Source organism: Channa argus, chromosome 12, assembly GCF_033026475.1.
Source record: "Channa argus isolate prfri chromosome 12, Channa argus male v1.0, whole genome shotgun sequence".
Classification (NCBI taxonomy): Eukaryota; Metazoa; Chordata; class Actinopteri; order Anabantiformes; family Channidae; genus Channa; species Channa argus.
The window spans coordinates 14,058,132-14,080,441 of record NC_090208.1 but is presented as its reverse complement, the minus strand read 5'-3'; the positions used below and the strand labels follow the sequence as shown (position 1 = coordinate 14,080,441).

Genomic DNA, 22,310 nt, shown 5'->3' with positions numbered 1-22,310 from the left:
TAAAGAATGATTAACAATCTGGCAAAGTTATGAAAAACCCATGTTTTTTTGTGACCTGTAGTGGGTTGGAAGTAATTTATAAAGTGTGAACTTAGTTGAGAAATTCTATCAATAAATGTCAATTTCAGGTGAAATCATAAATCTTAAGGTGGTCCTTAATTGTTACAAGTATAGTCCTACATACATTTTTGTTTATCATAATGACTCAGTAGGAACCGTAATGGAATTTATTGTTCTCTGGTGCAGGATAATCAGGCCACAACAGTGGTTTTACTGTGGACAGTTTATTGTGAATCAGATTCACTATGGTCACTATGCCAAAACAAACATTATAGGTTCACTAATCAATACACTACACTAAAGGATGTGCACATCCCAATAAAGAAAATCTACACACAATCACAGAGAAAAATATTAGGTAAGACATTACATTCCCTTTGCATCATCACACACAAGTTGCCATTATTAAAGCTAATGAATTCTGTAATCTGTCCTACTGAATCCACTCAGCCGGATTCATCACCACTACATGCTTGTTTTGAATGATATCCTCTGGCATTAATTTAAATCCTAATACTATAAAGAGTTCTAACGATAAGGATATTGAAAGTGTGAATACTTATCTATAGGTACAGATACAATGTAGCTAAAAAAGGGGGCACACAATGTAAAAATTTGTGTTGTGTATAACATATGGTTGAATATCTAACCTAACCTAAACTTAACCTAACAAAATTATTTATTCTCCATTTTACAGAGGCAAGGGCAGATCAAAGTACGAGTACATTCTCACACTATAATTTCCATGTGTGAATTTTCTGTGATTTTCTAAATATACACTCAAGTCACTGTGTAAATACGAGTTTATATATTGGCTGTATAAGATTATCAAGGAGGCACAAAGAAAATGTAAACAAAACGGGCATGAATTATACATGACAAAACATGTTAAGCTTTTAAAAGATAATAAAGTTTACAGGTATGAGTTGAGGTCTTCCATTTCCAGATGAACCACTAGAGGGAACCATTGGTTAATCCATAATTCATGACAGGACAACACATTTGTGAATAAGGTTTGGCATAAATACTAATGCAGCTCATAAATGCTGGGTGAACAGCATCTTCAAAACATATTGAGAATTTTATAAATAGCATTACAAAAAATTATTTGTGCTTTATATTCTCTCAAATGTCATATCTGGCTTCTTTTACACGCTAAACCCAAATTAGTTGACTTCACTAGATCATTGCATTGCAACCTATTGTCTTAAACCATTTTAGTTTTTACACAAGGCGTCACTAAACAGATTTAGTTGTATTAAGACAGAAAAGTAAATACACTAGGCAAATGAAGTTAAATTCTTCACTTTTTCCAAGTTAAATAGATGTCATTACCATTTATATTTTTGATTATGTTTCAATTCTTCATTCAACATGAGGAGCCTACAGCTGTTGGTGCATTTTGATATTAATTTCAGTACAAAGACCAATTCTGACACGAGTTCCACGATTATTGTAATAGTGTTTGGGGCTAGGCACTGAATTTCACACTAACCTTAATTGTGTTTAGCATTATTATTGCTATTACTGCTAAGGCAAAACAGAGTTTTTCCATCATGTTTCAAACTACAAAAAGGCTTATGAAGACTTTAAGTCTCAGACAATAATATCATCATCTCATCATTCAACTTTTCTCTCAAAAAAGTTTATCACAGTAAAAACTGTTAATCTTAGCTTGAAATTATATAACTTCGATATTTTAATAAAAAATATTAGTTAATTCTGCAAAATTCCATTTTCAGGGTTCAGCCCGGTAAAGGCTTTTTTATAATAAGTGCTATAAAAAAGTGATAAAACACCTGTTTTTACTGAAGTCTCTTGTTCAAGAAATGTGGCCCAAACACGACCCCGACCACGCAGATGATCACAAACAGCACCCAGAAGATGATAGCCAGCAGCTGCACACAGAACAGCGTCTTCTTGCTCTGCTGCATCACTTCCTCCTCCTCCAGCAGGCCTGGCGCTGTGCCATATGGCCTATCAGGGTGCATTTGCTGCACCCGCAGGCTGACAGTGGGCAGGATGATGAAGCGGGTGTCCCTGTTGTCGCCCTCCAGGGAGAGCACCACTCTCTGGGTTATTGTGGCCAGGCGGCTTGCCATGGTCACAGGCAGGTGGAAAGACATTGGGGGAAGCTTGGCAAGGATCCGGGAGTTGCAGGGTAAGGTGAGGGCATCTCCTGTTTCAAGTGAGGTGAGGTGGCGGCACAGGGGACAGGGGATAGCTGGAGGGCTGTGAGGGTCAATTGGCTCACAGGGGCAGAGCTGGATCCTCTGGAGGCACTCGGTGCAAAAAACATGGAGGCACTCCAGCATCCGGGGGCATTTGTTATGCTGGTTGTACTCCTGGTAACAGATGGGACATTCAACATCCATGGGCTCCCCAGAGGTGGGTGCTGCAACAGCTGGAGCCCCCTGATGGGCAAATGGGGCATCTAGCTCGGTCATGGTGGAGTTCTGGATCTTTAACAGAAAATAACAAATTCAGGATCAACTCTAAGCCATGTCTGATTAACGAACTCCAGAAGCATATGTGGTATTTAAACATCAGGATCTGCTCCCCCAGGGACAGAGCTTTGTTTCTTCTAAGTTTTATGAACAGATTCCACAGCCAATGAGTCACAGCATTCATCCACTTAAGCACTCAGACATCACCCCCCCCCACCACCACATTCAAAATCACTCAGACTCCATGTAGTGTGTGCTGGCCTGCTTGACATGCTCAGAGCACTTCAAGGAAGTTAGGAAATCTAAACACAAGTACAGCAGAATATCTGTGACAGCGAGTCACAAGACAGTGCTTACTGAATGTATGTGTTTATTTCATCACTGATATTTGTTTCATGTCACTAATTTAACGCAAATAGATGTGTGAATTAGCATAACAACAGGCTCCAGGCGCACTGAATAAATGTAAACTGCTGATCTAAATAGCTCCAAATAACTTCCCACCATAAAACTGTGTGAGACTCAAATAAAGTTAAAGATCACTGTAAGAAATGTTTGGGAATTACCCTTATTGGCTTTCTTGGCAAGAGGTAATTAAGAAGTTCACAAAATGTTAAATATGATCCCTTTGTGATTTAATGCCCCCATTGGCTGGGTGACAATACTGTGGTTAAGGATCTGGCCCAAACACAACTTCACTACGTGAAGGGAAAGATCATATCTGCTTTGTTACAGTTAGGGAGTGATCACAGTATGACAACACTGCCTGCCTGGGGAAAGTACGAGTAAAAAAATTGTCACGTACTAAAAATCTGTTGTTTCCTTGACCCGTCCATCCAGCTTGATCTTGTTTCCTCCTTTGCTCTCAGTGGACAATAGTCATGATTCCATAAGCCACTGGACATGTGCTGAAACTGACTGATATCACACGTACATTTGTCTGCTTTAAGACTAAATATGGCCAGAACACAAGAACTGAGGATTGACACATTAGTGTTTTGTAGCAGTTGCAACCAGGCAGATTTTTGACATCTCCCCATGTTTTTATTAATATTTGTATGTGACTATTTGGAGTTACCAATCATAGATTTGTATTTGACATTTCTTTCACTGAACAAACACCTGCGTTTTTATATATAAAAACTATAGTTTACCAAACACAGCTTTAGATTCACCTTATTTCTATGTCTATTCTCACATGGGACAAATACAAGGCAACCCACTCATGCAGCAACTGTTGCATAGCAGCTGGGGTCTCCTTTGAATTGATTCTTGCCAACACATGGCCCAGTGCATTTTCTTCTATTAATAAGCTACTCAGCTGTACACCCAGAGCTTAAATGTGGACAAAATTTAACTTTTAGCAACAATAAGCATTTTTAATCCCTAACAAATCACTGAACGTGATGGTAAACAACTAGTGACAGGAAAGGGCTGAAGCTGTAGCAATAAATGGTTTCTCAGTAACAAATGAGATATCTTGAATGTGAGCCTCCAGTTTTACTGAGACTCTACAGAGGGAAGCTGGCAGTGGCCCATCATTACAGAAGCAGATAAAAGAGCTACTTACCAACTGCAAACACACCTTTAAGAGAGCTCACTCTGATGCCCGCCTTCAACTCTGGTGCATCCCCTCACACAATTCATCCTTTGGGGGGATGTTCATGTTGGTGCAGATCCTAACAGTGTGTCTTCCTTCTCCTCTTTGTGCACATTAACTGCTTAAATTTGTTGCTTAATATCCCGCAGCTACATGTCTGAGCTTAGCTCACTGGCAACCCCCTGTTTTTGCTCCATCTCACCTGATTTTACTTGTACCCATCTCTCTGTCTGGTCCCTAGTGAGGCATCTCTGTGGTTTGCTCAGCCGTAATTAAGCCCTAGGTGATGTGGAGGTAACCAGGACACATGAGACAGAAAATGACAGATTCAAGTCTCACAATCTGCTCATACCCTATTTGCACATTATGTTATTATGTTTCCTTGCAGTCAGTGTGCTGGAGGCCTGGTGGCCTTTCTGGTTGCATGTTTTACCAGTGCTTGCGTGAGTTTCCTACAGGTTCTCTAGTTTCCACCCACAGTCCAAAGACATCCATGTTAGGTTAATTGGTGACTTTGAATTGTCTATAGGTTTGGATGTGAGTGTGAATGGTTGTCCGTCTGTGTTGTCCCTGACTTGGACTGGAGACTTGTACAGCGTGTACCCACCCACTGTATCCCCCTCACCCTATGGCAGCTGGGATGGGCTCCAGCCCCCCCATGGCCCTGAACAGGATAAGTGGTTAGAGATAATGGAAGAATGGATTTTCTCTACAGACTGAAACCCCCTCATTTTTTATTTGGTCCACCACAAGACTAACAGAAGTAAACAAGTTGCAGGTGCAGAACAGCTGATGTGTGTCCAAATTAGAGTGAATGTGTTTGCATGTATTAACAAATAGAGTCGATTTTGAGTCATAAACTGTAGTACAGTTTATGTTTCTCTCTCCTGTACAGACTTGTTAGAGGCCTTTCTGCTACACATTATCACTCTGATTACACTGCTATAAATGTGGTTGATGTTTACTGGAAGAGAAAAACGGATTAATGGGAAACTTGGTAAAGGTGTGTTTGCCTTCTCTGTAGCTCCAAAAACTTGGATGCCCTCTCTGTCAGACTTTGTGGGGGATTTTTCAGCTTTCCGGAAAGAGAAATGCCCAGAAGCAATTTGTCAGAATTATGTGGTTTACTAGAAGATAGCAGTTGCAGATTGTTGAACAACTTTATTGTCATATGACCAGTGAGTTTATCGGGGTCTGTTTTAAGACTCTGTGTTTATCTTTTAGTTTGTGTCCCATGCACCTTGACAGCAGGCAGGATTGTGCCAGAGGTTCTTTATTTGCTTTTATTATGTGGTTTACCACAAATAACAATAAAGCTTCCTTCTTCCTTTCTGCCGATCTGGGTGAGTGAACTCTTTTTTTTTTTTTACCCTTTTTGTTTACCCCATAAAATTTATTTTGTCTTTTGATATATAAACCATTGAACAAACCCATCAATGAGCAAAAGTGCTAAAACATCAAATACACGTTAGCTGAAGGCCTAAGCACAGAGGATATTGTCTTTATCTAGACTGTCAAGTCCAATGATGCAGTTTGATTTGACTTGAAACTCACGTTGATAATGCTAACCTTTGCTAATTAGCCCTAAACAGAAACAGTTACCATTAGTTTTCAGGTTATAAACCTGGATAAATGAAGACAGATTACCATATGAATGCACGTGCCAAATATCCATACTATGGACAAAAAGTCAAAGTCAGTGGATTTGTCATTAGCAGTGCATCCTGTAAACACATTTCACTGGATAAGAAAAATCTCTGACATGCTGGTGGTGCCAGGACAAAAGTCATAGGATCAAATAAACCTGATAGTGAACACAAAAAGTACGACTAAGATTGTTGTCAAATTTAGATTTTATTATCTCACTATAGGAATTTTCACAACGAGTGATGATGACGAGCACAGCGGTAAGAGGCTGTATCATCTCAAACTTACTGTATGTGTTTGCTAACACAATTATGCACACTGCATTTAATCAAGGTTGCCAAGTCAACTGTAGCTCAGAAACAAAGCTTAGTAAGAAAACAAACATCCTGCTGAATCTTCACAAAATGTATAATCCTATTTTCTTTTACATAGACTTGTTTGGCTAAAAGTGGTCACTGCTGTTTATTAATAAGCTGGCTCATTCTTTGGAAAATGTTTCCCTTTACTGTCATTCAGCTTAAAACATTTGCTTTTTCATGACCATTACAGTAAGTTTTATGCTACAGGCAAAAGCGGGAAGGCCTAAAAGAGGTTAAGAAAACACTGTACACAGTGACACACACACACAAAGAGAGAGAGAGAGAGAGAGAGAGAGCTTGTGAATGTTTGCCAAGATTTCTGCGGAAATGGCCATGAAAGGAGATCAAGCCCAGAAAGGAAAGGGGGAGGGATGTTTGGGGATTACCATAGAGAAGGGAGAGTTATTATCATATCACACACACCCTGTGTGCCAGTGTGGGTGGAAAGGGGTGAGACCTCTGAAAGAAAGCCAAAGTGGATTACGTATGAGGGTCAGTCAAAACACAGTTTTGTTAAAGTCTGAATCCAACTTTCTGAGCCTTTACAGGCAAAGTCTCACAGTAAACCCTCAATCTCCAGTCCAACATTTAGTAGTAACATTTAGTAATGTTTTTTTAGTCCCATTGCACTTGGCTTTGATAGTGACCTGTATAACCACAGTTAGTGAGTGTATGTGAAACAATAAGAAATTTAAATCAATACAAGGCACAGTGGAGACGTGAACATGTGTGTGTATTACTATTATGGTGTCTCCGGTTTCGTTGCATCACGTGTATTTTGAGCTCAGTGACTCATAGGTTTTGTGTGTGTTTGGTTTTTTTTTTTAAGTTGAAACTTCTTACGCTTCTGGGTCCCTCCCCCATTTACGCATTTCCTCACACCCTGAAGTATAAATCTGGGCAGTTCAAGTCTCACTTCATTCAAACCTGGGGGTAAATCACTGAGGAAAGCAGGATGTATTCAGAGCTGGAGTGCGGAATTTGCTACCGGACTTACAACGCAGGTCGGCGGTGTCCCCGGGAGCTCCACTGTAAACACAGCTTTTGTGAGAGCTGCCTCCTGGTCCTTTTCCGATGCCCGGGAAACAGTGGGACACACCTGGTAGCGGACAGGTTGATCGTCTGCCCCTTGTGCCGACAAACCACCTGCATATCTGGTGAGAGGAAGATAAGTGCCGAGCTGAAGTTGGATGAGTGTGTCCTGGAGCGGCTGCTGGCCGCGGGGGTCCTAGAGCAGGAGCAGGAGCAGGAGGAGGAGGAGGAGGTGGTGGATGGAGAAGGGGAGGACCACCGAGAGGAAGAGAGAGGCGAAGAGGTTCAGGAAGGCGAGGAAGCTGTGCCTCCTGAAACTCCAGCCGAGGAGAGAGACTCATCCGCGCACACCAGAGGTGGGAAGCTCCGGAGGTCTTTGAGGAAAGTTTGGCGGAAGATAAGTGGAGAACGCGCACAGCAGAGGGGCGGAGAAAGTAAGTGATGCTAATAATGATTAATGGAAAGCTGTTTGTAACTGGATATACAACCTGTCCTGTTGTCAAAATAATGTTAGAGGGAGTGTTTGGGGCAAAACAAGGGGCAGTTATTTAAATGAGGCTAGAGTTGAACAATAAGCTATTGTTTGTTTGTATGTATAATGTGTGTATGTATATGTTTAATGCCTAATTTCAGTAAATCATCCATTATGCGTCCATAATACGCCCAGTTTTCATTTGAATTTTACTCCTTAATCTTCCAAACCAAGTGGCTAATACTGAAGCTACTGAAGTTTTTTTATTTTGTAAAAAATTAAATAGAATGATTTTCTAACATTTCGTCTTTTCTTTCAGCAGAATTAATGACCAATGCTGATTTGAGGACCATGGCCATGATGTCCTGCTACATGTTTTGAACTGTCCACACCCACGGAGACCCTGGACAATGTGATACTGCATGAATTGATGAAGAAGATGATGCAAGATTTTTTTTTAAAACGTTTCTAGCTTTGTGACTGCTCCTTTTTACTCATAATCACTAAAAAAAAAGACAAGAGAAATGGTGCTGAAGTAGTCCATTTGGGGCTATATTAACACTAATATCTGTGATATTTATTATTTGCCTGACTGTATTTATTTTGGTTTGTTTCATATTTAAAGAAAATAAATATTTTCACACTGTACTCATAAGTGTGTGTGTTAGTTTTGACTCGCCCGTGTGTGTGTAACATTCAGGGAAAACTACACATTACATAAGCTTGCATGACTGAAAACAGACACAAAGTAAAACCTAACTTTGGAAAGTAAAGTTTAACACAGGGACAACAGCCCCCCAAAAGTATCAATATATACATATATATGCATCTTGGTGAAGAGAGTAACTGTTTATTTAAACATTGAAATACTGAGTGAAATAGGCCAAAACCATTATCCACACAGTGATCCAGGAGGTGGCTTATCTGATGCCAGGTGAAAAGCATTGCCTTCAATCAGACTCGCAACCAGCAGCTGAGCAGCAAAGCTCCTCATTTCCTCAGTTGTTTGATAACTGGTACACTTAGATTGACAACATTAATGCCACTTTTTAAAGATCTTCTTTTGACAGTTTTACACCCCCTGGAAGGAAACTGTCACCATGTTTCTCAATCTTACCCTCTTCTCAAGGTAAAAGTTTTGCAGTGTTTTTGTTTACACATGTAAAAAAAAAAACAAAAAGAGTAAGTGCTTAAAACAATTCACACCACTGGTAATGCAGAATCATAAACTGTGACAGAATTCCAGAGAATGTCTTGTTTTTCCTGTGCAGACTCCTGTTTGTCTCTGGGCTGGTCTGTGCAGCTGTCGTGTCATTGTTTGTGTGTTCAGGTGAGAGCAAACAAGCCAGTATCTGCTAGTATTGCTGTGTCTGCACTTTCAGTGAGTCATCATTATGGCTCTCAGAAAAATGTCACGAGGCATGGAAGTGATAGAGACTGACATATTGGCTTCTGTCATACTGCAATTGATTTTAATGACAGCAGAAGGGAAATTCTATTTTATTTGCTGCCCCTCACTGGAAATCCTTGCAATTTGTGTAAAGAAAACTGTAAATTCATTTGATCTTATGGTATATGGATTTCACATTATATTTAGGCAAACATGTAAAATGAGACTACATTATCAAAGTGAGCTACTAAAATTTTCTTTAACATTACAGAGGCAACAATGTCAAATTAGTAATTTAAATCGATTTTAGTAGGAATAAAATATTTATTGTTTTACTATTCTTTTCTGCATTTAGCCAGTAAAATATTAATCCCAGTGGACAATGGAGTGAAGCACAATGCCCTGAGATCACTGAATAGTCCTCCCCTCCTCACTGCTCCACTGTCAACAGAAACTGGACTCCGAACTGGAACTAATAGTGAAACTGAGATGAGTGAGAATTACAGAGAAGCCCTTTCAATTACTGGCCATAAGTCAAACCTTCTTCAGTTTAGTCATGACCGAAACCTCCCCGGTAACAAACAGTCAGCAACAGGAATAATTCGAGCGCAGAGAGGTCACGGCAGTGTTGCAACATGGCCTGCAAGCAGCACTTTTACCAGTCACTTTCAGTATGGAGGACAAAGCTTTGAGAGGCCACTGAGCAATAAAGAACTGCCTCAAAGAGAAGCTGGCAGTTCCTTTTATCAAGGTTTTTCACCGTTTTGGCCACATGACAATTTTCAGAATCCTTACAATAAAGACAAAAACCCTAGAGTTTACTCTGGCGATGAAAAAGTTCCGTCCGTTTCTTCTCTCCTCTCATCTCAGACTAGTGGATACTGGTTTACACCACTGCCAAAGTCATGGAGTTATCACAGAAGCTATGAAGACACACATGATCACACTGGAGGCGGGATTCAATCGAGTGAATTTCTGGGTTTTGCAAGTCAAACTGGACCCCGTGCACCGGCAGTCAGCCGGGGATTGGAAACCTCTGTTACCGAAAGCAGTCCAAGCCCAAAAAAGCTGACTTCAGCCATCACACACTTCTCCCAGGGGCTGAGTTCAGTGAGCAGCAGGGAAAAACAAGGATACAAAGATGGCAAGTCACTTGTGTTCAAAGACTCCGTGGGCCCATTTGGTGTAAATGAGACCATTAAAAGAGTCACTGTGGATCAAGCTAGTATTTCTTTCACAAAACCACATGACCAATGGGCCTCCGCTGAACAGAGTTACAGTAAACTTTATTCAAATTTGAAAAAGTTACAACAGACACAAAGGGAAAGGCTTCCGTTTAATAACCTCAGACCACTGTATCACAATGTGGTCCTGTATAGTCCTCTGACAAACAGTTTGTCCAAAAATCCATCTCTACCTGCTGTTTACTCCACAGCACAGACTCCTACTCGACACCCTTCACATCTTGTTTCAGCCAAAACTTTGGAGGGTTTTGCTCCTATGCCTCAGACAGATCCCCAGCAGAGCTATGCCTTTAGCAATGAGAAACCTGTTATAGAAAGGCCAAGTAATACAGTGAAAGGAGCGTCTGTGTATAATTACAAACCTGGACAATCCCCCCAAAACCTCTACAGCTTCAGAGGATTTAAAAATCCTCCATGGAGAGCAGTGAAGGAGCCATCCCACACATCTTTTGATTACAGAAACTCTCAACCATACAATTTTGACAAAGGACAAGACTATAGAGGTAAAACTCACATAAAATTTGCTTTTTTGTCACCAAAGTACAAGTTTGGACTAAGAGAAGCATTTACCCCAAAACGTGATCTCACAACCATTGATTCTTTCTCATCTTCTCCTGGCATTTTACACGGCACCCAAACCACAACTGTGTCTGCGCCAGGCTCCACTACATCAAGTTATGAGGTGCAGTCTGAATATTATGCCAGTAGGGATAGCATCAGAAATCTTAGACCACTTCAAATCTCAAAAAAAATGTATGATCTCAAAACATTTAGCAGTCCACCACTTGAGGGAGGCAAAGATTCAGCTACACTACAAGACAAGTCTCAAACGCTCCAGCAGGATTTTGAAGGTTTTGAACTTGGGAGCTCACGAATCTGGCAACCAAAGAGCAGTGGAAATCACAGATGGTACAGTCAAACAGGTGAAAAAGTGCAAAAAAATGTTTCCACACAGAGTCTAAATATGCCACAGGTCAGTAATGTAGGAAGTGCAGAATCAGTGAAGACCAGCAGATTTTCACCAGACAAATACAAAAGGAGCAAAAATACATATGCTTTTGTGGGATTTCAGCTTTTTCCAAACACAACTGAGAAGGCTAAAATTCACTGGAAGAACACAAAACCAAATCCAAATACAGAACCAACAACCCGGGTCTTCCTGTCTTCCTTCGGACCAGCAGGGGGTCTTGAACTTGAATCCAGCCCATTAACTGAGCCAACAACGCCTAGTAAGAACAAACCTGATGCGAAGAAGGCAAGGCCGCTCAGTAGAATCACCAGCAGAACGGTGAGAGGGAAACACAGAAAAAAGCTCCATACATTTACATCTCTGCACAATGACACAGTGACAGTAAGCATAGTTAGGTTCCCAAAGCCCCTTGTCAGGGTCAAAGCTGTCCCATACACTGATATTCTTGGAAGCGCTTCATTCAGTGGTATCAAAGCCAAAGCCCAGGCGCCAACCACAGCGTCTGATAAGGATAATTTTCCAAACACAACAGCTACAGCACAGCATAAAGAAAACCCTGAAGCAAATGTGGAAGATTTCGGTAGTGTTGAGGACGAGAAGCAGCGAGTTAAAAGTGAAGAAGGTGACAGTGGAAGGGAGACATTTGATGCTTTCTTTGGTCGCAAAGGAAGCAGAAGAGGGGGTTTTAATCTTTCTGATGTTTTGTCGACTGATGCCACAAAGACGCAGGCACTTGGGGAAGACCTTTTAGAGCTAAATTATTTACAAAAATCCACGGGTAACATTTCCTTCAAATCAATGAAACTGTCCCATTCAGATAAATGATAGAAGTGTGTTGATGTGTTGGACTTGTTCTAAATAAAACTGGAGAAGTACAATGGCTGTTTGGAATTGAATGCAAAATTTTTGCATATAGTTTGATGAATCAAATGTATTAATTTCAAGTTAATATGCATCTATTAAAAAAAAAACATTGTAGCACTTGGTAACAGCAGTGTAATAGTGGATTGATATCCTAGAAGTAACAATATCATATAATGGTAATATCTTAGTAATGGCACAGTAATCGTGGGCTAATGTAATGGGGTGTATTTTGCATTTACATATGGCTGATATGTCTCTAATAATGATGTAATAGAACTATGTTGATGTAAAAATAATTATGCATTATTACTAAGTAATGACCAGGTAATAAATCGGTATGGGATGGATATATATATATATATATATATATATATATATATATATATATATCATCACATCACATCACATCAGTAACCACTGATCATAAGTTTTTTACATTTACCATTCCAAACACGAACAATCATGGCCGAGACGATGCGTAAGTTTAAACAGGGACAATAGAAGATGGAAGAACGACATTGCCTGGTGTGGGGGATATTTATGTTCACAATTTGATCACAGTGTGATCAACTGCATGATGCTATCATGTCAATATGAACCCAAAACTCTAAGGAAGGTTTCCAGCACTTTGTTGACTCCATGTCAAGAAGAATGAGGACAGTTCTAAAGGCAAGGGTGCATCTAATAAAGTGGCCAGTGAGTGTATGCGTATAACTTAACACAGACCCGACCAAAATGAACAGCCAAAGTTGCCAACCACCTATTTGCAGCAATTACGAGAAAGGATACGCATCAGGAAAAATGCTGTGTAGCTTTTCCCAGCAACGGTAGAGCCTAAGGTTTAGGGCTATGGTATTTAACTAGACCATCATATTTAGTGCATCAGAGCTGAAACAATTAATCAAAGATTATTTAGCAACTGTTTTCATGATCATCAGTCACATAGGAAAGTGGCATTCTCAAGTTTTTCTACTTCTTGGACGATAAACATTTGGTTCTTATTTGTAATAAGTTTCTGTTTTGTTTGTTTCTGACATGTTTCTCCTGAAATTGATCAGATAAAATAACTTGGACAGGAGTCATCCTTAGAAAGAAATGTTGGAGAGGGCTCCTTTTTTATTTTGTGGAGTAAAAAATGAACTATACTAGGGCAAAAAAGTGTGACTCTAAAACTTTTTTAGAATTTTACTGTTCAATGTTGCAACTTCTCTTTCAGAGAAGAAAATGTTCATTTCTCCAAAGGACAAAAAAACAAGATCTAACTAATCTATTTCTACTGCTGAAGTGTAGGGAAAAATGCCAGAAACTAAAATGAGGCTAAAAGGAGAATCACAGTTTGGTCTCAGAGTAGTAAAATTATCCTCTGGTTTTCTCTTATTTGACACTAAACTTATTATCTTCATAGAACTTTGTAGCTGTCACTTTGGACCCTTTGGATACGAAGGATGTTTTTCGTTGTCAAAATTTTGTAGACAAAATGATTAATTGAGGAAATAAATAGATAAGCCCAGCCTTGGAATACATTCTATACTGAGATTTCTGGAAATTCTCCAGAAAATCTTTTAAATGTTGTCGACTCTGCTTTCTTGGCATTTCTGTTCATCCAGCCGGGTAAAAACCACTCATTTGGCATAACAAGCGGTTATGTGAGTTATTTGACAACACTTTAGACCATTAATCATGTCAGCATTTTTACTAAATCACATCCTACAATTCTGACCTCAAGTCCTCTCCACTCCAGGGGGGGAGGGGAAAGTGAAACCTTATGATTAGTGGTCAGAGGTCAAACATGGTTTTTCTCAGCATAACATTTGCCCATTTGGCCAATGATTTACATAATGTAATGTCAAGTATGAAGAGGGACGACGAGGGAGGAAGGTCATACTTGAGGCTTTTTATAAATTGATTGTATTCCCATTCCTTTTGTCCTCATTCCCAGGCAGACAGAGGCTATTGAGTGTGCTGACACAGATTTTCCATCTCCTCTTCAGAATGCTGGTCTCTCTTTCTCTCTGGTCTTCCTCTGATTCTGCTCAACAATTAAATATACAAAGAGTAACTGAAGAACTCTTTAGCTTATTCTTATACAAAGAGGCGTATATTTGGCTGCTATCATGATAATATACTTGCTGTATAACCTTATCTACATCGTCATTGGCACCACTTAAGTGACCTGATTGTGGATTAAGAGCAAAAGCAAGTGCCACATGTTTCACTAGAGGGCGTTAGTAATCCATTACATTATCCAACGTGTGACCTAAGTTCCCATGCTGCGGTGTCCTGTTTTGAGGCTACATAACTTTACGGTAAAAGGAATTTGCAAAAAAAAAAAAAAGTTAAATAGTACTGGGTAGTTCACATAATTACTGTTATGGATTTTGGTCGTCTTAAGCTTGAAAATCCTGCAGTTAAGAGCAAAACTGATGTTTCTGCTTCCACTTTTATCAATCAGCCAACCAGGCGCTCTGTTTTAGGGGCAATGGGTCCACACTAATCTCAGATCACAGCTCCTAACAGGTCTGTTCACACCACCTGACCCTTCTTCTTTTCCCATCAACCATCTCCACCAAAGTTCTTAGGTCCTGGTCTTCAGCCTACGAGCTTAAATGGGCCTCAAAGTGAAGAGTGTGGGAGAGCTGGAGGGATCTGCCAGTCAAAATTAAACACAATGTACATAGGAATAAAACCCCCCACCACCCCTCTACCCATGGAAAGTGGGACTGTCCACTTTCCCATAGACCTAAGGGGTAACAAGAGTTGATGTGATGATGTTTTTTTGAGGTTTCTCTCTGTGTGCCGCCATGTAAAGGCGTTGGCCCAATGGTGTCTTCAAAGTTGCCCTTGTTCTGTGCTCGCCTTTTGTGTAGCTGAGTGTTTGTGTGTCTGGTTCACACACTCACACTTTACTCATCTATAATATTCTGTGTGTGTGTGTGTGTGTGTGTGTGCGCGTGTGTGATCACAGACAGCGTGGTGTTCTCTTGCAAAAGCTGCCCCCCTCCTTCCCCCCTCCTCCCCTACAGAGAGGGGAATTCTGTACCATGTGTCTGCGGTTTTCAGGGAGCTTTCAAGGAAAATAAAGCACAGAGGCCTCACAGACTCCCCCCCCCCCCCCTTACCACTCCCTCAAAAGGCCCTTGTCACCTCCCACCCTCCTCTTCCCTTTCTTGTTTCACTCACTCTCTTACTGACTCCATGTGGCACTTTATTTTTTTACAGTTTCAGCTTCCTTTTTCTCAGACTTACAAGCCCTGTCAATGCAACACAGTTTTATTTGCATTTAAACCAGTTATTTAAAAAACAGAACATTTGACCTCTTTAAATGTCTTCCACCTTTTATTTTTACTGACAGATTTGATTCTCCTGAACATGGGTGAATCCAGTCTTGCACAAATGTGTGCAGATTTATTTCAGCTACTGTTTACAGGAAAGGAGTTCGCTGCTCTACGTTCTGTTTTAAAATGCCCACAGGGTCTTCTATGGGATTCAAGAGTAAGAGATCAGAATTAGCAAGAGAGATCAGATTTCCCTTCATTAGCTTTTCCTCCATGGTTTTCCTTTAAAATACAGATTAAAATTGAAGGTCCTCCTCCGTACAAAGTATTTGTAATGATTATTGTATCTTATAGACACCACAGTACCATCCAATAGATCACTTCGTTGTCAGAGTGCAGGTCTACTTGTGGTTCCTTGAGTTTCCAAATGTAGCTCTAAAACTTCTCTCTTTGAAACCAGCTCCCACTTCCCACTTGTCTTGGAGAAAAGGCTTTTAGTCAGACCTCGTACAGGTGACACTTGACCAGCTCTTGGTGACAGATCCTCACCTCTCCTTACTCTCTATGCATGTATATCCCACCATTCTTTGTCAGTAATTTGTCTTAACCTTTCGACTTTCTTAGGTGTACTTCTCTATTATGTTGTGTGTTTCCAGCATGCAGCCACCAATGAACCTGCTAGTCGTTTTGATCTTCTTCTGTATCTCTGCTATCCACTTACCCTGGCTGGTGCACAGAATCTTTGCAGTGTGTGGGATCATTGTCATGTTGGAAAATTCTTCTCCTTCTTATTTGTATTAATGACTGAACATCATCTTGTATTTCAACCTACCTGCCTGTTTTGGTCCAGGCCAGCACGTTTCATTTTCTTTGGAAATATTGAATCTTGCAGTTTTGTGAGCAACGGTTTCTTCCTTGAACACCATCTGTAGCCTGCTCCTCACAGTCTGATTCGTCACTGAAACACAAGTGTCAGCACAGAAACGTTTGTGCCAAGATACAAACACAATAAATAGTTAATTGTGTGCAGAATTTCTTTAAAATGACACCCACTGTGGCTGTACCGTTTTACTGATGCTCTTAAGATTCAAGATTCAAACAACTTTATTGATCCCATAGGGAAACTGTGTTGCCTTGTCACAAGTGCTTTCCATGTGAAAAGTAGAAAAGAGGAAAAACTTCCATCATCCAAGACAATATACAAGTACAAACTACTGATCCTGAAGTAAGAAAAAACCCAGCTAGAAGAGCAAACATAAATAAAATAAAAATAATAAAATGAAAAAACAAAAAAGCAATACTAAATGTCATTTGGGGATGAGTTGAACAGTTTAATGGCCACTGGGAGAATGTATCTCCTGTGTCATTCTGTGGAGCACTTGACTGTGATCAGTCTCTGGCTGAAAGTGCTCCTCACTGCAGCCAGCACGCAGTGGAGTGGGTGGGAGGGATTGTCGAGGAGGAGTTCGGACAACGTTCTCCTTTCAGCCACAAGATGCAGAGGGTCCAGCTTCTTCCCTAGAACAGAACCAGCCCTCCTTACTAGTTTGTCCAGTCTGTTACCGTCTGCGACCCTCATTTTGCTGCCCCAGCAAACCACAGCATAGAAGCTGGAGCTGGCTACTGCTGACTCATAAAACATCTGTTGAAGGACCTTAGTCCACCTAGAAAATACAGCACCTGTGCTGCAGGTCACAGTGTCAGACAAACAGTTCTGCAGACGGTCATACAGGGATCGGTCAGTGAAGCAGTCCAAAAGGCAGGCAACCATGGGGGTCTCAGCGAGCAAGCTGCTTTAATTTCTCCCCATTTCTTACCCTCTCCTCTAGTATCAAAATCTGATTTCATACTTCCTTGCGCAAGAATTGACAACATGGGGCCAGGTGAGACAACCATGGTGTTGACAGGAAGAAGCACCTTGTTCATGAATTTACCTCAATTTATACACCTGTAACTTTATTTATGTGGTTGATTCTGGCTACTTACAAGGGGGAAATTACTTCCCAAACATCCAAATCTGGCTCTATAAATTTCCGCACATACACATGTAGTATTTTAACTCACAGGCTACCTCTATTACATACTGGAATAAGCGTGGCTGGAAGGAAATAATTTAGAAGCATGGAATAGCACTGACATTAATGTTCCCACATCTGCTGCGGGAGCAAAAGCTATTTCCTTGTCCTACATCCAGTCAGCTTCCTGTGGTCTGCGCTGTGGAGGAAGTCATAAAGACAGGAAGACTTCCTGTATTGTTGCCAGTATGCAGCAGTACGAACTGTACGTGATCTGCAAGGCCAGGGATAAGTGAGGTAAACACTGTAAAACCAGTACTCTCAGTCCTCCACCATCTCACAGGGACTATACAGAAATTCACTTCAATTCACTGCCTCATTGCACGTCTGTGGACTGTGAAGTTGTGCATCTTCCTTTTATCTTAATTTCATCAATTGTGCAGCCAAAAGTTGTTCGGACCGTTGCTTTACTTTTGCAGAAGAGTTGTTACTTTTTAATTATTTCAAGTTTTCTCTGGGTTTCTCAATTTTTGTTTATAGTAAAAGCCAGGTTACGTCCACTTAATGAGCAGTGGAATGCGTTCAAATTTTCTCTTTGCTTAAGCTGTGGCAGTCTGCCTTTTTTTAGATGTCTGAGGAAGGCTTTTTTTTTCTTTTCCAGCCTTCTTTTGTAATATATTTAATAGTTACATTTAAAAAATGCATTTAAAGGGAAAATAAGCTTTAAAAACAACTCAGCCTTCACAAACAAACAAAAATAAACATATACCGAGGACTAAAGTTCATTCTTAACCATGGAAACCATGTCTGATAAAACTATCTCACCGCACGGTTCATTTAGTAGCTGACCTATAATTTTCGATTTTATCAGCAGATGGACATTGGCCTGTTGTTACAGAATTACAGGTGTGAAATTTCTATTTTGGTTGAGCCCTTTAAAGATTTCTTGTCCACGTTAGTTTGGACCTCAACAACTGGACAAACTCAGACAAATGAAGCTCGGGTTATGTTATTTAACACTTGAGAACAGCTACTGGACTTTGTGATGAAATCTACACTGTCTGTAAAGTGTGTGTAACCTGCAGTGTGTAAACAAGCAGGGTTACTGAGTCTGTTTCTGCCGCTGTGTCGCCGCAGGAGAATTTAATGTAACAGAGTTTGGATCATATCCCCCTTTCACACTGAGCTTAAACCAAAGATACAGTATCTCTCTCTCTGTGACACACACACACACACACACACACACACACACACACACACACACACACACACACACACACACACACACACACACACACACACACACACACACACACACACACACACACACACACACACAGGATGAGGAGATGATACACCCGCCCACTCCCACTCAACAGGCCCATCTGCTGGGACCTCCCTGTGACTGAACTCCATGTCCTCTCCTCTTGGCTCCCATCCAGAATCCCTCCTCCTCCTTCTCTTCTCCTTCCCTCTCTTGTCTTGACCGGAGATGTTGTCACCACGGTGGAGGCTGGCATTGTCATTGCTTGTCACCATGACAACCAGATGGCAGCTGTGCCAATTCCCTCCTCATCCAAGGACTGATAGAGCTCCACATTTCCACCGTGCTCCGTTTGTCCACACAAAACACTGGGAATGAGAACTGTACAATAGACTTGAGAATATCTGACTTCACACAACAACCAAAGAAAATGAGTTTAGTTTCAAGTGAAACTGCTGCGAGCTCTCCATCGCCTTAGAGCTTTCAATCGCCTTAGGAACAGGTTGCACAAGAAAGAAAATTCTCATAATCTGTTTATTCATTAATAAAAAACTGACTTTTTTTGAGAAAATACATCATGAGAAAAGTTACCGCTATAATGTTAAATGTCAGCTACTGAGTAGGAGCATCATGTGAAAAGTGAAATGCCTCTGCCGAAACTAACAAATCTGAAGGGCTTCTAATTCCCAATGACTCATTTTGTTTAAGAAACGTGAAAAAAAGTAGAGGGAACATTGGTTTCATTGGCTGCTTCTTCTCTCACACATGTGCTGTCAGGCTTTTGTTGTCCACATTAACCTTATTGTTACTCAGTAAGGGAAGTGAGAGCTTCTACAGGTGCAGGCTTGATCTCTGTCTCTGTGTGCGTATGTGTGTGTGTGCGTTCTCATTGATGTCTCATTAATTCCTGCAGCACACAGCCACCTTTTAGTTGTGGGTTGGGTTTTTTCTTGACCATCTGTGGATGAGGGTGAGTTGATAAAAGATCCCAGACATGTAGATTAAGAAGACAAAGACACACAGATTTACCTTGAGTTTAAAGTAAAACTTTTTTAATTAAACTTGGTGTTGAGAGAGAGTGAGAGGGTTGTGGGAAGTAAGATTAAATTACCGGTGAGACGAGAAATTAACTCCACTGGCAACCCGCCAATCTCGAGTGCAAACGTTCTTATCAATGGGAGTGGTGAATGTGACTGACTACAAAGCCTTTTGTCCATTTCAATCTGTCTGTTTTCTTTTCCACGTTACAGTATGATGTGTGCTGTGGTCGCAGCCTCCGGGAGCGACTGCATGTATGTGAGTCCAAGTGTGAGGGGCATGAGCCTGTGTCTGTGGCATTTCATGCAGATGTTCACACTTGTCTCAGGCAGTAAATTGTCTCCAGCTCTTCTCTTCCCCCCGTACATCAGTAGCTCTGTTGTTTTTCTGTCTTAAGCTTGTCGCTTTTCAACAATTATCCCTGTGACATCCCTCAAAAGGAAACATAGCAGTGTGTCACAGAAACAAAAGAAACCACACGTTCTTTTGTTGTTTGACTTTTCCCTCTTTGTCAACTTTTCTTTTTCTAGCAGCTGTTTGGAGAACTCAGCCTGATCTATAAATCCCTCCAGGAATGTTAAACTCAGGCTATGGCTACACTGCACCAGTTAAAGTCATAAACACATCTTGCCCCTTTGTCCAGACTAATACTAAATTGACATTACACACTGAAGTGGCAATCAGATCTTTTATCATAGCTGTTGATGATGCGCACTCAAATTGAATTGTATTTTTTTACAAAGCTGTTATTATTCAATTATATTATTACCTGACATATTATTGTGCCTTCTGACTTATAATTACTAAATCTATTTTACAATTTTTAACATACTTATAACATATTATTCATTTAAATCTTTCTCCAAAACTGTTTACCAGATTGATGTGTCAGTCCATTATCTGTTTGCATTACTCATAAGCCCCATAGTCTGATTGGCTGGGCGCGTGGCCTTCATGTTCAGCCTCAGCCAATTAAAGCAGTGCCATTTAATAAAGTGCTTTAGGGATGAAGATTTTTTTGTAGGCCAAACAGGAAGCATCTTTCTGGTTCCCTCCATAAAAAGTCGATGGGACTTTTCCATTGGAATCTGGATTTTTATGGAAAATAAGTTTTGTGACATAGCATTGTGACCTGTGCAATTTACTGCAGTCCAATACAGTGGCTCTGCCATGAATTAAAATTTTCACAGGGTTATAATTTCTCAGTTTTCTAAGTTGAAACTGTCAGAAAGGTGAGAATTCTATGTGTTTATTATTGAGGTCAAAGTGGGTATTGAAGTCATACTGGAATCCATTATGAGAAGAGGTGGGTCTAATGTTTTGACCCCACTATTCAAAATGAATTCAGTGCCAAAACATTAGAACCAATCTCATTCACAATTAAGACTTGAACAGGATGTTTCAAATGTTAGGATGATGTCTAAGGGTCATAGCCTTTCTTATACCCAGTGTGATGTCACAGTGGGAGTATCTTCAACTCTACTTAAGTTCCAGATGAAAGATTGAGATTTTTAAATAACCTTAAAAAAAAACAAAAACAGAAAGAGCCTCAATCATTACCCTAATCCACCCTAAACCTCTTTTTTCATTTTCCACACCACTCTACTCATTAATGCCCATTTCTGTTCGCGTACATATTGCCTCCGTCTTCAGTTGATGTCAGCATCTCACAGTTCAGTAATAATAAACACAGAGGAGCTCGACAACAAACATAGGGGTGAATGAAAGATTAGGAAGTGTCAGATTTATTGGACACTTATGGAGAAGCTTCCCCTCAAGGCAAACTAGAAGAAAAATCTTGTAACTGTGCAGTCTTTTGGGGGAAATTGCGTGACTTTACTGTTGCACAAATGAGATTGTTGTTACTGTTGAAAACACATGGTTTACATTTCAGTTAAATTGGCACATTTGTGGTAGTTTAGTACCTCAACAATGTTCACACTGAAGCTGGATACATGTCACTTCCTAACATGAATGTGAATCATCAACATAAAGATTTAATCTGCCTCTGGAGTGTCTCAAAACATCAGTGTCTTACTGTGTACAGACCTTTATAGAATCGCTGTTCGGTGCATTTCAGACGAATCCAGTTTGCTATTTCCCCTCTGCTGTACTTTGCCACAACCCTAAACTTTAGTTGAAATTCTTGTCTGCTTGCTATAAACAGTATGTTAAAAAGAAATAAAAACAGTATATTTCTTGTTTTGTTTTCTGTGGCTGGTTTTCTCCGTGCATGCTCAAGAGGAGAAGACAGCACCAGTTTTTATCTTTTTAAATGTCGATGGAAATAGAAACAAGCTGAAACTCTTGGTGTGGCCAAGCCATTGTGCACTAAAACTATCTGAATTTATTCAACTTAGTGTAGATGTACTCAAACCAGTGGCCACTGTCATATTAAGACTGACCAAAGAACTGAAGCAGATCATCAGGTAAACCAGCTTAAAAGCTGCTGACAGCTTAAACGTTATCAGCAACAGCACAATCAAGAGTTGCTGCATGTCATGTTTCAGTGAAACGGAGCAGAACACACAAACATGTGGTCAAGCAAAACACACAAACACAGAGCACATGACCCTATTACCTGAAGTAAAAAAACATTTTTTTTTAATTTTCTTTCTGGGATGCCCCTCCTG

At 40.4% G+C, this 22,310-nt stretch overlaps 2 protein-coding genes across 3 annotated transcripts; one reads left to right on the top strand and one right to left on the bottom strand.

Annotated features, from left to right (window-relative positions):
- Positions 1-283: 283 nt before the first annotated feature.
- On the bottom strand, positions 284-4,434 carry si:ch73-335l21.2 (RING finger domain-containing protein). The gene is made up of 2 exons (XM_067525279.1): positions 4,078-4,434; positions 284-2,522 (listed from the first exon to the last, which is right to left on the bottom strand). Exon 2 carries the CDS (start codon positions 2,505-2,507, stop codon positions 1,866-1,868), a length of 642 nt encoding a protein of 213 aa, XP_067381380.1. The 5' UTR covers positions 2,508-2,522; positions 4,078-4,434; the 3' UTR covers positions 284-1,865.
- A 2,590-nt stretch (positions 4,435-7,024) lies between these two features.
- On the top strand, positions 7,025-8,265 carry si:ch73-335l21.4 (E3 ubiquitin-protein ligase-like). 2 transcript variants are annotated; one of them, XM_067525281.1, is made up of 2 exons: positions 7,025-7,579; positions 7,940-8,265. In XM_067525281.1, exons 1-2 carry the CDS (start codon positions 7,069-7,071, stop codon positions 7,996-7,998), a joined length of 570 nt encoding a protein of 189 aa, XP_067381382.1. In that variant the 5' UTR covers positions 7,025-7,068; the 3' UTR covers positions 7,999-8,265. The 2 variants fall into 2 exon arrangements, with proteins under 2 accessions (XP_067381382.1, XP_067381381.1); XM_067525280.1 differs by having other exon boundaries at positions 7,937-8,265.
- The last annotated feature ends 14,045 nt before the right edge of the window (positions 8,266-22,310 follow it).

Bases quoted from the DNA above. Each gene is read 5' to 3' on its own strand.
- si:ch73-335l21.4 (XM_067525280.1), top strand. From the start codon at position 7,069: ATGTATTCAGAGCTGGAGTGCGGAATTTGCTACCGGACTTACAACGCA. The intron at 7,580-7,936 runs GTAAGTGATGCT...CTTTTCTTTCAG, and splicing joins ACAGCAGAGGGGCGGAGAAA to CAGAATTAATGACCAATGCT.
- si:ch73-335l21.2 (XM_067525279.1), bottom strand. From the start codon at position 2,507: ATGACCGAGCTAGATGCCCCATTTGCCCATCAGGGGGCTCCAGCTGTT.